This window comes from Cygnus olor, chromosome 11 (genome assembly GCF_009769625.2).
Source record: "Cygnus olor isolate bCygOlo1 chromosome 11, bCygOlo1.pri.v2, whole genome shotgun sequence".
Taxonomy (NCBI): Eukaryota; Metazoa; Chordata; class Aves; order Anseriformes; family Anatidae; genus Cygnus; species Cygnus olor.
The window spans coordinates 3,799,712-3,818,321 of NC_049179.1; the positions used below are offsets into that span (position 1 = coordinate 3,799,712).

General features: G+C 37.8%; 1 protein-coding gene across 20 annotated transcripts in view; it reads left to right on the top strand.

Annotated features, from left to right (window-relative positions):
• Positions 1 to 10,828, top strand: part of TCF12 (transcription factor 12) — a 162,701-nt gene extending 151,873 nt beyond the window's left edge. For 15 of the 20 annotated variants that reach the window (XM_040570446.1, XM_040570443.1, XM_040570453.1 and 12 more), the window contains 5 exons: positions 437 to 551; positions 1,391 to 1,562; positions 2,871 to 3,103; positions 6,265 to 6,418; positions 8,551 to 10,828. In XM_040570446.1, coding sequence (XP_040426380.1) covers positions 437 to 551; positions 1,391 to 1,562; positions 2,871 to 3,103; positions 6,265 to 6,407 — 663 coding nt within the window. In that variant the 3' untranslated portion in view covers positions 6,408 to 6,418; positions 8,551 to 10,828. The remainder of the gene's footprint in view (positions 1 to 436; positions 552 to 1,390; positions 1,563 to 2,870; positions 3,104 to 6,264; positions 6,419 to 8,550) is intronic. The other 5 variants (XM_040570444.1, XM_040570456.1, XM_040570447.1 and 2 more) reach the window with 1 other exon arrangement.
• Positions 10,829 to 18,610: the final 7,782 nt, after the last annotated feature.

An 18,610-nucleotide genomic window follows, 5' to 3' on the forward strand; every position in this document is an offset into this window, starting at 1 on the left:
TATACACACACACATGTTCACAATCAGTGAAAATTACTATTCTCTGTGATTTTCATTAAAGGATCAAAATTTTATGAGTACTACAGTTGATAGCCATAATAGCTTAAAGCAATCTAATGTTAATCAAATCTTATAATCAGGTATAAATCAAGAATAAAGTTCTGTAGTGATCTGTGGGATAATATTGAAAAAAATTGCTAGGTTGCTACATTATTCCAAACAGGTGTTGGTCACTGTTTGAAGCACAGCTTAATCCAATATGCTGTAATCAAGTGGTTTAGTGTAACAGCATCTTTCAACTAAATCTTTCCCTTACTGAGGTAGAACTTGAACTCTGGTCTCTAATCCAGCAAATACTTTGTCTTTTAAACTTCCATTTTGGACTGTTTCTTTGAATCACATATTTAATTGAATTGTTTGCTTTGTTTTTCTTTAGGTTGGGACTCATCGGGAAGAAAGTGTCAGCCTCAACAGCAACCATTCAGTTCTTCCCAGTTCAGTTTCTGCTCAGAGCACAGAACTAAATCATAAAACACAAGAAAGCTACAGAGGTAACTTTCCAGCAGTATTAAATGCTCAATGGTGTCAGTAATAATCTAGAGCCAGGGAGGCTGTAGATCTTGGTAAATGTGCATCAATACAGAAAGGGGATAGGAACATAAGTAGAGTTGAGAAATGAGAATTAACTTCAATTTTAAATCCTATAAACTACTGCTGTTAGGGATTCCTGCAAAAACTTGGAAGGCATCCCTGTGTTGGATTGGTCCCTGTATAGTTTCAGTAGAACACTTTGCATTACAGCTGCCTTATAGCTTAAGATGCCATAATGCCATTTGCAGTGTGGCAGCCATTTCCAAATCAGCCAGGGGGGTTGTAGAGTGAGCTGATGACTGATTTCAATCCAGCCAATGAAAGGAAGTCTCTCCACACAACTGTTTACAGTTCGCTCAATTTTTAGCCTAAAGAAGTAAGCTATAGGAAACAGAAGTCAGCTTATTCATTAACATGCTTGCTCCATTTAGGGATGTGAATTGCAGATTTGGCCTAGCCCCAAGCCTCTGTCAGTGCAGCTATGCCCTTAGATTTGCAGCCCAGACCCGAGGTGCAAATTTTCTTACTTTGTAGAATGACCTTCCGTATTTTACAGTGTCTTTTTCTGGTCAAGCTACTCTTGACTATTACAATTCCTTTACAACCTCACAACACATGTCCAAGTACAGCAGTGTTACCAGGATCTCTCTTTTATTTCTGTTACCAGAGCATGGTTCCTTGTGTTGGCTTCCCAAACTTGCTGCGTTCTGGCCTGCCATCTGCAATATCTGCTTGAGGTTCTGTTACAGGGAGAAATATTCCACTCCTCTGATAGTCACACTGATCTGTTTGCTTGCAGCATTGTCAGGTGGCTTGCAGAGCCAGTCTGTGGCTATAGGTCCAACAGAAATCAAGTCTGAACATAAGGAGAAGGATGAAAATATACATGAACCCCCCTCATCGGATGACATGAAATCAGATGATGAGTCCTCCCAGAAGGATATCAAGGTTTCATCTAGAGGCAGAACAAGGTGGGTCATTGACGTGAGCTACTGAATTTGTGCTTAATTAACGCTCTGTGTAAGTTGTAGATTGTCTTTAATAAGTTTATTTCAAAGCTTTTGCATTACCTCTGTGCATATGAAATATAAAGACATAGCTTACAGTAATTGTATCTATTTGAATAGAAGATTTTTTTTCCAGGAAAATCACCTGAAAATTATGCATTCCATTGTGTAAGTGCCTTGCCTATAGTCTGCCTATAGAGATAACTAGCATAAAAGACTGAGACAGTCCTGTCCAGTGTAGAGGATGGAAGTGTCCAAGACATGTAATCCCTGTACCTAGGCCAGGGCTCCTCTTCTAAATGGGAGCCAGTAGTTGTAGAGAACCGTGGCCTGATAAACTGTGGACTGGGGTGAATATGATATGTACATACAATTTCAGAACTCTTTTTCCCTTCTCAAACCACAGACCAAAAAAACTGGAGCTCACACCAGGTAAAATGCTTCCGGATCTGCCTGATAGGCCTGACACAAGCATTGAAATTTGAGATAACAATGAACAATCTGAACCTTGCAGCCACAGGCAGTGGAGTCTATACCATCACAGCTGCTTAATGACATTTTAGTATATTAATTTTAGTGGAGGAGAGGCTTTGTAGCAGTTTTGGACTTAAATGAACAGTCCTATATGTGGGGGAAAAAAAAGCTACACAACTTAGTATAATAATTTTAAGTGAAATGAAAAAAATCTAAATATAACTGTTCAGCCCTACCTTGGACATTAGAAGAAAGAAAAGTTTTCAAACTGACCAGGTAGATCTTTAACAAAATTAAAATGTTTTTAAATAAGCGCATTAAATTGAAAACTACTTGAATACCTTTTTGTATAAGCTAATATATTGGAAACCAGCAAAAGCTATTGGTTGAAAATGATTTATTCTTCACCTGAAAAGATGGCTGAGTATCTCTAACTGTTTGAACATGTGTCGGTAATTGAATAAAGCAGTAGTTAGGGTATTTCTTTTGGTTCAAGGGGACAGCACATTCCCTGTACTTTCCTAGAAGCGTTTACCATCTGTAGACAATGTTGTGTGGATATTCTTCAGGCAGAAGCCATTGAATGTTTATTTTCTGGAAATTACAGGAACGGCAAGAATTACTTTGAATACTTAAGCATTAATTTCTAGCATTTTTTTGCTTATTTATAGTTCAATATACAATAGAGTAAATGGGAAGAAGTTTTAATTTCATCAGCTGAGAATTTTGAACTAGCAGAGTGACTTGTTTGAAGTAAAAGTGAAATTTCAATATACTTCTATTTACACTTTCTTGCAGCAGTACTAATGAAGATGAGGATTTAAACCCAGAGCAGAAAATAGAAAGAGAAAAGGAGAGGAGAATGGCAAATAATGCTAGAGAACGTTTGCGTGTACGAGATATTAACGAGGCATTTAAAGAACTTGGCCGAATGTGTCAGCTTCATCTGAAGAGTGAAAAACCACAGACAAAACTCCTTATTCTTCACCAGGCTGTGGCAGTCATCCTCAGTCTAGAGCAACAAGTGAGAGGTTAGTAGCCTGTCATTGCGCTGTGGCAATTTGCGGGGTGGCTTTGTTCATGGAACAGGGTTGGTCTCTTGTAATCTGCACAACTCAACGCAAATCACTAAAGGCATGTTAGCTGTTCTGTAACTCTGTTGAAGTTCTTTAGGAAAAGCAAGGAATTGCTTTTAATGAAAAGAAAAGAAGGATGGGAGTGTTAGGTTTATACTTTTTTCGTATGTATTTTCCTAGCCATCTTGCTATCCAAGTTTTCTAGGCAAATCAGTTAATTAAAACATTGACACGACTTGCTTTAAATTGTAAAAAGTGCTTATTTAGTAGTACAGAAACTTTATCAAAAATAAGTGATCTGATTTAAGATGAACCCCATGCAACTGAAATTTAAAAATGCGGCGAATTTAACTGCATTTACTTAGCTTTTTGCATTAAGCATAGTTTGGGGAGGAAACCTGCAGCTATTGAGTAGAGGTTGGTTTTGCATGTATATTCTTTACCTGATTCCTTTTGATTTTTCCAGGGAAGAAATAGGCTTATCAATAGTTGCAGAAGGAAGAATTCTTTTTGCAGTTCACTTTCTTTAAGGAAAAATGCTTCCTCTGGGAATCACGTTTAGATCTTCAGCTGTTCCATTTTCATTTGTTGGTGAAGCTACTGATGACTTTTAATCTCACTTAATGACAGAGGTGTTAAAATTGTGAGACACTTCTGTCCCTCAGGTAGCTGTCACTGAAACTGGTGAGCATTGTTTTACTTTGCTCCCTTGGACTATTGAATAACTGTCTTCCTTTGGTACTTCACTGATGTAAGCGCATCAAGAACTCGAATTCTTTCAGATGTGGATGATGCCAGTGGTCAGTTGCTTCATGTGCTACATCTTTGAATCACTGATGTCACTGAAGGATGTCTGTTTTATTTTTATGTACATTACTTTCATTTCCAAATCTGTGGCTTGCTGTAGGTAAAAGCAATTGTTCAGTCTATTGGAAGCTACAGAGTATTCTAATGCAAGCTTAGCTACTTCACGGTAAGGATGAGACGCAAAGGGTTTTCAGGCAGAGTTGTACTGACGGAACTGTTAATAAAACGCGCTGTCTCCAGTCAGAGTTCTTGCATGGTATATGCAGAAACTGTGATTATGCTGCAGACGAATGAGATTAAAGTTACCAGAGCTTTGTGTGGCACCAGCTAGTCTTGGCATCTCTGAGACTTTGACTTTGGGATTTTTTTGGTCTGAAAATCCTTGCATTTCTCTGGAAGATAAGATTGACTATTGTGAGGAAGTCGGAAGAACATTAATGAAGCATGTTTTAAGGACTAAATAACATCAGGTCCATCTCCCTACTCTTACAGGCCATGCAAACCATACAAAGCTCTGCATTAAAATTAATGAGATCACTTTTGTCTTGGTTGCTTCCATACCTTATGCCTGTATTAGAAATCTTTTCCTAAATGTAATGGCAGTTAATTTGGACTTACTTTATAGACAGTTTAAATCAAGATTATTCCTTTCCTCATGTTTACATCTCACCTTGTACTTTACTCTCTGTGCATTTGAAGAAGACTGTCACAAGCACACCGTGCCTCTTGTGAGAGACTGCATTCCTCATTTTCTTTCGTCTTTCTTTGCACCTGTTCCAAGCTCAATTAAGTATCCTAAAACTGAGTGACCAGAGTTTTGTGTGTGGTATCCAGAGCTTTTGCCAGTGCATTATATAATAGCATAAACAATTTTCTCTCTCTGCTGGTAAAGCATCTTCTCATTCTGTGATTAGTGCTATTCAAAATGAAACATTTCAGATGTTAAGCTTTAACTGTAGGCTAGCATTTTTATCTCCGTTTCCTAAATCACTGGAAATTAACTTCCTTTCAAAGTTTCCCTGTAATTACATCTTCTTTAAAACTTAAAGGCCAGCCACGTTTAAACTAAGAAAACTGTAGTTCAGAAAAGTTACTTTTTTTTTTTCCAGCAGACTCTCTGTGAGTGATCATCCTTAGGAATTCCAGTAGGAGGCTGTTGATAATGGTTTGAGTGGAAGTACAATTAGCAAGTCTGTGCAAAATTGCCTCTGTCAGATTAGCTAGAGGAACACCCTGTAAGATGAACAGGGTTCAGCAGACTGCAGTTATTAGTGGGGCATCAGTGCTGTAGAAGGGAAGGCCTAAGAGTTCCTGTACTGAGCTCCTGCTGTCTGCTCTGTTTTGGCAGTTTCTTTACAGTTAAAAACATACTCGCAATCTTAAACTGCAAAACACAATTCACTGATAACAAGAAAAATACCTCAAAATGCTGATTAAATTCAATATGCACTGAGGAGAAAAATCACTTCTTTCAATTGATGGAATATATTACATACCTTTGTGTGTCTTTCTGGCCAATGAGATTTGTCTGTTGTCTTTTGGTTCATGAAAAGCTATTTTGAAGGACAAACAGGTGACTTAGAAGCTGTAAATTATTTGAAAACTAGATTCAAATCTACATCTATGAAGCTAACTGGGGAAGTAGAAACATACTGATGGAAATATTTTGATAGTTAGTCCACAGCTGGCTATTACAAAGTAATGACTTTATAATGTGAGAGGAAATAAGGTTTAAAAAAAAAAAACTTTTTGCTCTGTATGACTGAATTGGAAGAATATAATGGATAACCAAGATGGGTGGTGGATATAGAGAATTAGTGACTTCAGAAATTCTGCCTTCTTCTAATGAGCTAATACTTACGGTGAATAAAGAAGCATTAGCATTACTAAAAGCAGGGTGATGTCAGAAGGGCTGGTATGACTTCAACATAAAATGCAAAAATGTGTTTTATTTCATTGTAAATTGCAGACATTTTTTTCTCAGCTTGTACTTCTAGCTACTTTGTGTAACAAGGGAGGCAATTTTTTGTTCTTCAGTATTTTTGAAGGTGTATCTAGGCAGGTGTAGTAAGTTGTGTGTTTTGTTGTTGTGTTTATTATTACTATTATTTGTTTGCTTTAAAATACTAATCTATAAGTTGGACTTCCAGTAGGGCTTGTCTGCAGCTTTAGGCACCTGGGCTTTAACACAGGGCTGTAAGTACTCAGGAAAGGGAAGCTGCAGTGCTATTTTTACTGCAGTGATTAATGTGTTGATACTCCCTTTGGTATCAGCATACAGGATGTTAAGAATCATTTTTCTGTTACAGAGAGAAACCTAAATCCTAAAGCAGCCTGCCTTAAGAGAAGGGAAGAAGAAAAAGTTTCTGCCGTATCGGCAGAGCCGCCAACACCACACCCAGGAAGCCACCCTGGCCTGAGTGAAACTACCAACCCTATGGGTCATATGTGAACACCAGCCAGGTATGTCTCGTCTAGAGCGGGGTGGCTCTGGTAACATTTGTTCTGTTTGTTGCTTTTTATTGTCTAAAATTCGGAAGATCTAGATACGTTTATTCTCAGCTACTGAGCTGTCATTAGTACAAACTTCCTGCTAAATACTTCCCTATTTCTGAGCATGAGCAAAAGCGTGCAGATTTAGGTAGTTTTTATAATAAAACAGAAACCCAGGAAATTTTAGTGAAATTCTCTCCATTTGCATCTGTTTTTACTGATGATTATATCTCTTGGCTCAGGTGGCCTGCTTGGCATGATATCAGAGGAATAGATAACAGCCTGCTAGATAAGCCAAGAATAATAGAGATGAATTATACATCTTTAAGTGGTCTAAATATCACCTCAGTTCATTTAAAAATCCGTGCATTGTATCCCAGGGCTGCTAGAAGCAGTTGGAGGTACTTCTCATCTGAGAGAGGTTTGCTGTCTGGCTTAGGGCCAGTCATTTTCACTCCTATCACTTGCTCAAAAGAGATGGCGAACTACCTTAGCTATCTCCACTAATACAGATCGTGAATCAAGATTTAAAAATTTAAATTAATTCAAAAAGCAATGCTAGCAGCTTTGCAAGACAAAACAGTGTTTCAAAATGCTCCGAATAGTTCAGTATGAAATGGTTCATTTAAAACAGGCTGGTGGGGAGGCCTTACAGGAATGAGTCTTTTCCTTCTGAAATTGTTGATTTGGGTTTTATTATGCGGTGTTTATCTTTCTTTAAGTGGGAAAAATTTGTCTTTAACAAGAAAAAATGCTAGATATTCCATGTTTTTAAAACAGTAGTGCTGTTGCCACTTTCAAAAGAGTTATCTACACAGATCTGGTTCAGTGCTGTTTGATGGCCTGATTTTCATCTAAAATCATCTGAAAATTTTATGCTTTGGGAGGGCGCTTCTGTTGTTTATATAGACAGTTTCATTTCTATTTTAGCTTAAAGTAAGAGTATCTTGCCAGAATGTATCCCATGGAAGTGTATTATTTCCTGGTGTTCTTTACAAAGCAACAGAATGACATTTAAATCGAGCCTTATTTGAGTTAGTACTTCCCCCATTTTCTTACAGGCAACTTCTTTCTTCATCAGCTAAATGGATTTATTTATTTATTTGTCTATTTTTAAGGAAAATAAGGTGATATGAATTGCTTTAATTTTTTTTCATACCAGAGCAAAAGGCTGTTTTTGATTTGTTAGATAATTCTTGATTTATAGATTTTTGTATTTTGTTTCAAGTGAATCTTGCCATGTTTCAAAAGTTTATCTTTGCTTTCATATGAGGCACTTTCAAAAACACAGCACTATGAAATAGCAATAATTTTGCAAGATGACTAAAGCATAAAGTTGACATGAGAAGATTGTTATAGGCTCTTTAGGTATAGGGTAATGCCTACCTTCAGCAGAAGTGATTTAAATTAGGTACCGTCTCTTGCATATTTTACAAATACAAGAGTCAAAGTTGAATGAAATTGTGGTTTCTTACATCTGAGTTTCACAGACAATAATCTTTCTCCTATACCCAAAGAGTCTAAATACGCAGTTTTTCTGAGGGTAAGCTCAGTAACCCTCAGAAAAGCAGACCATTATCTAGCTTTTATTTGTGGTCTGGTTTACTTCATGCTAGTTTGTCATCCTTATTAGTTTGAGAGAACCGCAATACAGCAGTTACATATTTTTAACCAAACTAAGTTGTTGAACTTGGGAATTGTGGTAAAGGTTTTTAACTGCTTTTACAGTAGAAAAGTAACAAGTGTCCTGTTTTTATAACTTGTTTCTAGTATGTGAAGGTTTTAGTAACTGCTCAGTTGCACAGCTAAAACTAGTTTGTTGATGTAAATTTGGTTCATAGCAGATTGCCAATAATTGAGCAGGATGGAGATGGAGCTGCCTTTACCTTCCCCATCAGGAGATCAGAGATCTGTTAGCTTTTATGGAATTGCTGTGTGTGATGGATATGCTTTGGGGAAAAAAGACTTTGGACCCCTCAATGTGATTTTCTTTTGCACTTAACTGACTGAAAATGCCCTAAATTACATTTCAAATTCATTCAGTAGTGTTATATTATGCTTCTTTTCCTAATACTCTTTTCTTCTCCCAAATCTCTTCCTAGAATTCCAGAATTATTGGTAGGATACACAGAAGGTGACCTTTCTTCACAAGGACACAGACAACTAACGTTATATGAAGACAAACCTGACAGGAGAAAACACTTGAAGCAAGAAACCCAAATGCAATCTTATGATCAAAGCTACTGGTCAACACCTGCATCAGGATTGAAGATATAAGATCTTCAGATAGAATTTCAGCCCGTGAAATACTCTGAACATATCATTCTGTTGCAAGCAGTGTGTCGCTTCTGCACAATCAGAGACTGTTGTGATCTCTCCACTCATTGTGGAAGTTGCCTTGTGCCTAAACTGAATTGACAAATGCATTGTAACTACAAATTTTATTTATTGTTATGGAACTGTAAAGGTCTACATATAAAGGGAAAAGTTAACATGTTAAAAGCTGATAAAATTTCAGCTGGATGCCAGCATTTACTAAAGCTGTTCACATTCAGAGAACAAAGCAGTGACAACCATGGACCCGTAGCATTCCCAGCATACCTATTAGTGTCTTAAAAAAGGAAGGGAAAAGTCTTTTGTTGTCCTTTCCTCTCCTTTTGCCATATGACTAGTGTTTTCCATGCAATAGGAAACTATTCCTTGGTATAGCTTTTTTTATGTTATTTTTGGTCTCTGGTAATCTGAACAGTTATGGTCATAGTTCCCCTTCCATGCTGAGCTCCATGGTTCAAGCCAGTAAGAGGCCTCCTGAAGGCTGCATGCAGGCAGGAGCAATACTGTGACCATAACATTTCTTAGATTTAAAAATTGATTTTTATTTTCCCTCAGACTTTCCTCAAATGTTTTTTTTCTAATTATAAACAAAACCTTTTTAGGCTTCTAGGCTTCATAGTAAAGCTTGTAACGTGAAGTGTAAATTGGGTGGGGAGAATCTACTTTGTTAGAGTTGCTTTGTTTTCCGAGCAGTAAGTACTACATATAGTACATGTAAAGTGTTAGCTGTACGTAAGCACAAAATGCATTAAAATACAAAGGAGATTTTTTTCAGGCTGCAATTTTGGTGAATGGTAAAATCCTAAATTCACCGTGGCAGGTAGTGTGATGATATAACCACCAGTAAGGTGGGCTTATTTAACTAATGGAATATAAGAGCAACGGTCACCAACTTTTCCTTACTGTATACATCAATTAGCTTGTCATTTTTGTATGGCTTGTCAGTGGAGAAAAAAATCCATGTGAATCAAGTGCAAACAAATGACCCCTCCCAAGCCATATTAGCATTAAAATGTTAATCCACCAGAACAGTGTCCATAAGTATTCCTTTGTCACAAATGTGTTGAAATGCTTAAAATCCCTTTGAACTTCCATGGAAACTGTCTTCCACTGCAATGACCATGGGAGGAAATTTCCTAAGCCAAGGTTGTCTGAGCTATTGCTATATAGTGCATCTTTCATCACTGGCAATTGGTTCACACACAAACCAGGAACAAAACAATAATTTTCATGAAGTCATTTAATTTGAAAGAACAAAAGCTGGATTGTTAAAATAAACTAATGAATTTAAGCTCATGTTTTGGATGGTTCCTAACAAAACAGTTTGTGAAATTAGTGGACTCATTTCTATTACTTTAATTTGCATATACCATCAATAACACCTGATTATATCTGTGGCCTTGTTCTTCATTTCAGTGTTTATCAGCTAAACAAATTTGTTGCTTATGACGTGTGAAAGTGATCACGTGCCACTGCCTGGCCTTTTTCCTTCTAAGCTTGTTGTCTTTTTGGCTATATTAGACTTTGCAGTATGCCCAGAAGCTTTCCTTCATAAAATAGAAAGAAAAAAACATTTGGCTTATTTTTCACTGTAGCTAGTCTTTTATACAATAATCTTGTAAGAAAATTTCTTGAATTCTAAATATTACTCTTTCTAGATTTTTGAAATCGAAAAAGTTTTCAGTAAAAAGTTTCTTACTTTATTTTACTATATTAGGTAGTAAAAATGTAGGGTTATTTACCATAACCTGTTCATTAATATCAGAAATTTACAATAGCATTGTAAGACCATAGTAGGGTTCTAGCATACCGTGTAGTACCTATGGAGTATTGTAAGAGCTAATTGTCCGAGATGAATTGCTCCTCATCTTGTTCTCCAGTTTCCATTGTTGGTTTATTGCAGATTTGTACCCTGTGTCAAATTTCAAGGTATTGCTGATAAACCTTTCCAACCAGCAGCAAGAAGTTCAAAAAATTTCTGTCAATGTAACAGAAAACACTATGTATATAACATTTATGTAGCAATAAATGTGCCATTTTTTTTTTTTAACATGGTAAATCAGTGAGTTTTTTAAATTTCTCTCTCCTCATAGGTAATGTGTTGCTTGAAAAACACTGGCAAAGCATCATCTGCCTTTATCCAAATAAAACCTAACATACATTTTCAAAGCACACAGCGTGAGTGGCCGGTGTGAAAAGTGGTCTTGCTGTTCTCCTTGAAGCCAATGCAGAAATTCCCACTGAGCTGAGGAGGAGCAGCACCTAACCTGCATGGGCCACTGTTCACAAAAGGAATTGCACAGGCAGATATCAAACAGGGCAGAAGCCGCTCCCGTAGGTGCGTGCCTACTGCTGTCTTGCTCCTTTACTTTGCCTATCCTTAAGATGGATTTCTAAGATCTAAGCTCCCTTTGTACATTGAAGTTCACAGTGCTGAGTTGCTTCTGAATTGTTTCATGCACCTGTGCAGATTATATGAAAAAATGTCTGTGGCTTAATCTTGAAATTAAAATGATCATATTTCCTACCATTTTTCTTCCTCCTAGTGCAAATGAAAGAAAACAGAAGTGTACAATGGTCAAAGCATACAAAATCAGACAGTGAAATCTTCATGCAATTTCTAATTAACAACTGTTTAAGCTACAAAGTTAAGTAAAAAGCAACTCCAGTTCTGTAGAATCTTCGTTTTTCTTCAACTCCCCTCTAAAGTGAATATCCCTGGGAAAAACTCATCAGACAAAAAGGCAAATAGAAATGCCATATATATAACTTACGGTGAATGTGGTGTATGCCAGTCAGCATGGCTACCGTATACTGCCTCATTTCCCATGCTTGGTAGCGTCCTTTCTCTGCAATGATTGTTATGTTCAAGTTTAGATTGTAAAAGGCTTGTCAGCGTAGTTATACTGGTAAGTCTTTCTAATATGTCAGAATTTCTATCACAGGCACATCCCTAAGGTGGTCTAGCCAAATATGGGAGATGAGTCCCAGCCAGGTAAGTATCCTTCAGTTGTTAACCTTTATTAGTAGCTGTGGAAGAGATGCCTTGGTGCCCTCCCCACCTCAATTTAGAATCTTAAATTCTAAATTACTCCAGTAGTAATTCTAAATCCAGCCTTTTGAGTATTCATCATCACTCCTGTCCTCTTATTTTTGAGTGAGTCTTGCAAGTCTGTCACATTTTCGGACAGTAAAAATGGCATTTTCCCCTTCCTTCTTTTCTTCACCACACTTCTGCTATCTTGTTTGCATATATTTTCTGATCACTGATCATTCATTCCTCTCTTTTTACATTTCCTTCTTTTACTGCATTTTATTACTTGCTCCCTTTTTTGACTGGAAGAGGTGCATGTTTGGATACCCTTAAGTAGAAGAGATTATGCTAAGAATCTCTGAGCATCTGAAATACTGTGGGTAAGTTCTCCTGTAAACTTAAAGCATCGGGAAAGTCTTAAAATGGACTCCATCTTTCTTTATCCAGCACTAGGTAAAAACTGTTAAAACTACGATTCTAGATTCTTCATAGAAGAGTTAACGTTTTCGCCATTAACATCAGGAAATATTGGCAAACCAAAACACAAATCTCTTTTTAAAAGACAGCCTAGGTACTAGAAAGTGAAGTTTGCTTTTACTTTTCATTGGTAACACTCATACCTTATGTATTCTAGTATAGGTAACCTGTTGACAGTGAAATGTCCTGTAGAAGGAAGAAATAACATGTCCCAATTTTAAAGCCTAGCAGCATTTCCAGAATGGGATGTAAGAAGGCCCAACAGAGATGATTAAGGCCAGGCACAAGCAGAGCTGAGCTCCTCTGTGCAGCTGCCCAGGTCCCGGGGCATCGCCATCCTGGGGATGGAGCCTCGCAGCCCAGCACACACCTGCAGAAGGCTGCCCTGCTTCCTGCTGCTCGCCTGCCCACTGCAGCAAGGCAGCGTCGCTCAAGCGGTGCCGCATGCAGAGTATGGGACCTGCAGAATGTGGGGAAATGGTGCTAACAGGGACAGCAACAATCCTTTCTTCTCTTCCCTCTGTGTCTCCTCCGTCAAACTGCAGATAAGTCAGGTGCCATTTGCAGGAACAGTTTTGTACTGTTTCAGCAACATTTGTTTTACTGAGTGGTTAATCCCACCATCAACATCGATGCCACAGCAAAATCATGAGAGTTTATCCCCTTGTGAAAACATGAATGTCCTGTTCAAGTGATACCCCAAGCAACTGCATGTGCATGTTCGGCATGACTTCAGCTGGTTTAGATGTTTGATTGCAGCCACCTGGGAATGTTTGTATTGGACATAAACTGCACAGATCAGGCCTAAGGCTCCGGAACTGCAAATCATCTGGGTTGTAAAAGGAATCTCTATCAATTCTCCTAATCCTGAATTTTCAAACTTTCCAAGGCAATTAACAGTGTCTGTTAATACTGTTAAGGAAGAACTGATTTAAAAAATAAAAACAAATCTTAAGAGTGGTATCAAATATCAATCCAGATAGAAATCTCATCAAAAAGTTGATCATAACTGATCCTGGAGGGCAGATCTGTTAGAAAGTCAGTGGCTGTGCTAAATATTTTGGAAGTCCAGTTATTTCAGTTAAACAGAGGAACAAGAACATCAAAGCAGTTTCATTTTCAGGAGAGATCCACTGTTTTTTTTTAAGAGTATCATCTAAACAAAATAGTAATTTTTTAAAAAGGAACGAAATATGAATTACATCAGTTAGAAAAGTAACTGTTGCTAAATGTGATTGAGCAGATGAGAAAGTAATTTCCAATTAGCTCAGAATTTAGTCAACATTAAACAGACTCCTGCTAGTTCTGGATTTACAGAAAAGCATGAGAGACATCAATGCAGATCATATAGCTGGAGCAAATTCTGCGCTATTTCTCTTCCCCTCAAAGCTCTGAATAACATATTAAGTTACATTTGTTTTGGAAAACTCAACAATTCACATCTTTAAAAAATCCAGGAGGAAGTAAATGGGCATCAGAGTAAAACTTTTCTACAAAATGAATACACACCATCTTCTTGCTAACCTGGTAACATAGATTTTTGTCCATATTTTCTTACTTGTCTGCTGAGGCTTTTTCTGTCTGCCTTTGCTAAATGTTAGTGGCTAAGACTTAGGAAATGCCAGAGCAGATTGATCTAGTTTGCTAGGTCACTTATTTACATACAAAGAAATTCAGTGGTTCCTTACACTCACAGAAATTCTGACACAAATTGTGCACTTACTTACTCGTGTCCTCTCTATCCAGCCTGCAAAGAGGAAAAATAAATACTGGTGGTAGGAATGTAGAAGTTTGGTGTTTCATATTCAAATATGACCAAAGAACTTTGATCAACATGAATAACTGTAGCAATCATTACAAAAATAAGTTCTCCAAACAAAGTTAAGAATCCAGCTCTAGAATGAGAAGACTGAGTAACAGAACATCACTCAGCCTTTTACTCCCCAGCACTCCTAAATGAGCAGAGATAAACAGTACTGGAAGCATTAACTTATCACAGAAGCAGGAACAACCACTAGCCATAATTTGTGTTTATTAGAAAGACATCAAATAGCCAAATAGTTTTCCATATCTGATCATTTGCTTAGGTCCAAACTTCCAATCTACTATATTTCAAAGAACAGAGCAGGTAATTTCCAAATTGGTGAGACTATTCCTATGCTACTTGCTCCTGTTCAAATTGTTTGTGTTCCTATCAGCTTTTTGTTTGTTTGTTTTTGTTTGTTTTTCCTTCAACTTTTATATTAGAACAAGCTTTTAAATAAATCTCACAAAAAAGAAATACCCATATCAGCATCAGCATCTCATCCCCTTCCTCCTGGCTTAATTTTGTTTGCTGCATGACCAGAATAGGTGCTACAGACTGCTCTCGAATGATGTCCTCTGATCATTGAAACACTGCCTTCAAAATCAGACGAGTCACTGGGGGGCATTTGTGGACTTTATGTTTACTGTACTGGCCTCATTCACTCAAACTAGAACCTCAGTTTGCTAGAACAAAAAGTACCCATCTCAAAAAAATTTTGAGCATGTTTTGAGTTGTCATCAGAACAGTCAGTGGATGCTTGCAAAAGCTGAAGAAGGTATCACAATATTTTCTTTTAACGGTGACAAAGAAAGGAAATAAGTCTTGCAGATACACTTTAAGTTGTGTTTGTACAGTACCTAGCAGAAGAGAGCTCACAAATGATCCTATGTATGATACAAAGACGTAAATGCTAATGTGTTTAATTATAAATATAACAGGTAAAGTCCATTAATTCTTAACACTACCTAATTAAAACAAACGCACGCAGTATCAATTTAAAGTCCATGGGCTCTGTTTCTAGCTTTAGAAGAGTAACATTTAATTAAATGTCCATTTAATTTGTTTATATGATTAATTAATAGCTGAAAGTGGAATTATACACAAAGTTTTTTAAATGCTCATTCCCCTTCTAGCACGCAAGAACAGTAAATGTGTCATAAAATTCAAGTACAATAACTACACCCAATATAAGTTAGTGCCTGTCATTATCCTGTTATATAGAAGTATAAAAAATGTATCAATAGAGCTGTCAATATAAAGTATTTTTATATATAGATATATAAACACAGAAACTGCATTTATAGGAGCATCAGGGGTGTCAGGGAAACAAGTGTGAATGAAACCAAAAATAGCATATGTCCGCTGTACTTTGCTGTCTATTTTTGTGGCTTAGTTATTTTACATATCCAGGATAACTGATGAAAAATAACCAAAACTGCACACTGCTTAATTCTACTGTTTCTGTAACTGTTGGCTTTTTAACTGCAAGGTTGTGCAAACTGAGCTTTCTCTACACGCTTCCATTGGTCTTCCTGGACTACCACCTTCCCTTGCCTCTGTCTCGTCCCCCTGCCCCTGCACTGCCAGCTTGATTCCACTGCCTCCAAATATATTCCCTAAATCATATTGGTTATGAGAAAGCTTCAAACTTTCAGTTTCCTGGTACAAGCCACTGCTGCTTACCTAATGAAATGATCAATGTAGTATAGGCCTACCATGCCAATGTGAAGAGCAATGGTGAGATTTAACAATACTAGGTTTCTTCTAGTTTCCACAGGTGTTAGAGGCAGTTCTACCCCTCATACCTGTGCCACTTCCTGCCTGGCCCCTTGCCCATCTTGGAGGGTTTGTCCCTTCAGGCTTACAGCTCTAGGTCCAGTCGTCTTCACTTCCAGCCTGATCCATGCTGACCGCTGTTCCTTCCAGGCCCAGTGTTGAGGCTGCCTCCGTCACACTTTGTTCCGGTAAAGCAGCAGTTGGCTCTTCCTCCGCAGCGTGCAGAAGCAAGCAGTGGGAACAGGAAAATGGAGAGCAAGTCCTTCTCAGTGCCAGCATGCAGCATTACACTCACCTTGGGGGCTGGCAGGAGTAATTACATGGGAAGTCTCATTCAACCCAAATCTAATAAGCCCATATTGAACATAAGCTTACTGAACTAGTAGCTTGGTCAAACAGGCCATTTTCAAGGAAAAAGAACGTTCCTGACTCAAGACCCTAAACACACATATCGTAACAGACTGTTACCATTCTCATTTGCAAGCAGTAATTTATGGGCAGTAAAATTCTGTAGTATTAGTAACAAAGAAATATATACAAACAAACAGTTCTTAATCAAATTATCAGAAAGGCTAGGTTATTTTTGCTGCAAAACCTTAAAGATTTCAACACAAATTCTCAGGATGGTTCCCATGGTTAAATTCTGTAAAGTAATAGGTGCTAAAAACAGGAACTAAAATTAGAAAGCAACAGGCAACCTGTGTAACCATCTCTAACTCTACAGATAAGGATGCCATGCCAAGACACAGATGAAATGATTTGGGGATATGGAGGTTGTTCCACTGTTGGACCCTGCATGCCCCTCTTACTGACCGCCTTCCTCTCACTCTTTCCTAGTTACGTCACACTTGGTGTGCTTCATATAGCTTGTCAAAAATCAGTTCCTAAACTCTTTAAGGTATCTGCTTTCGTTTTCACAAATACAAATGGTAAAAGATTATCAATAACCTGTTCATTAGAAGAAAAAAAACACACCATAATTTAGCCCACATATGTTTTCAATTTATTTCACATTATTCTGTAATATTTTAAGCTCCATATGGAACAATGAGAAGGACATCTGAAGGAATTTTCATCTTAGATCTAACTTGTGGTATTACAACCATATAATTCTTCCCTTCTATATGTTTGCCGGAGTAATTTTTAGTCACTCCATCCTATTAAAACTCTCTCCGCCCAAAGGCCCTTGATCCCATGAAACCATATGCACAGTTTATGCGTAGTCCCATTTGAGTGGGCATACTTTTGTATTTTGTACTGAGTTCATATTTTTTCTTCACAGGTCAGAAATTTGAAGCTCACAGACCTTTCTGGGTGTTCCACAATTCACAAGGTAAGGATATGTGCAACAGGTCAAATTGTTAAGCTTCACTGCTGCATTTTTATTAGAGAACTGGAGACAGAAATACCAATATAAAGACTTACTTTACTTCTCTCTAAGTGAAGAGAAAACAGTGTTTGAGAGCAGGAGGGTGGGTGTGGGAAAGTAAGTATATTGCATCTGTGATTTTATAAAGTGATTTGGAGACATCTATTTTGCAACAACTAGGAAGAAACTGGGTGGGTGGTGTAGAAGAGGGGGAATTGTGAAGACCAAATGTTTAGCTGTATTCAATTGTAAACAGAGTGATAGTCAGTAAACAGCCTCTCTGAAGAGAGTAATTAATAGGCACATGTGAAGAGATGGAAAAGAAGATGTATCCTTCTTCATCAGACATCAAAGAGCGGGCTGGACAGTGAGAAATTAAGCATACTCCACGGAGGCCACACAGCTGAATGCACATTCAGCTAGGAAATGTAATGAGCTAGGAAGAGGAGGAGTGAGGGGGGTAAGATAGGCAGTAAGAAAGGAGCTGTAAAGTAACAAAGGACAGAGCAACTTGCTCTGCAAGGAAGGGAGCAGGAGTAGAGAGCAGGGAGGTCTAAGCAGGTCAGCTCTTTCTGTGGAGGGGTCAAGTTGTGGAGTTTTGCAGGATTATAAAGAGTGATAAGATAACTCAGTAGGTAGCCACAAAAATAAGATAAGAAAACAGAGGAGGAGCCACTGACATAAATGGCGCTTCACTGTGATTACTCTGCCTCTTGCTATATCTGAAAGCAGAAACCTGTGGCACTTGGCCAGTTTGACAGGGAAAGCGATAAAAATAAATTACATCCTCTGTTTCCAATACAGACTGAGATGTTTCCAAAAGAGTGGGGGAAGGGTTCCTCTTTACAGGGAGGAAAGGTACTCACAAGACCCAAAACTTATTGTCAGTTCTCTATAAAGTGGTGTCACAACTGACTCCATAACATATGTACTCAGCTCCAAATGGGGATTTGGAACATTCCAACTCTGGGACCGGCTGGTTTCATGAACATTCAGCTGAAAGAGAAATCCAAGTTCAAAATGAAGCAAATGTTCCTTTTTGTCTCTCAAAGAGCACACATGAAGCTGAGAACAAAACAGAGAACCTGAGGCCAAGCAGTTTGAGATTCCCAGTGTGTCCTGGGTGGTCTTTACTGTTAAATTCTATTAGTGTCATGTGTGAAGAATGTTTTCCTTCAAAACCTGACCAAAACTGGGATAAGATAGATTTTCCCAACTATTTTGATTTACAGTTCAGCATGAGCAGAATGCATACATATACTAGCAGTATTTTTTTGGTCTAAAGTTGCAAATCGGGTTTTGTACCCCCAATTTAAATGGAGTCTAAAGAAGCAGGTCCTATTTGAATTTCTTGGCACAAGTGGA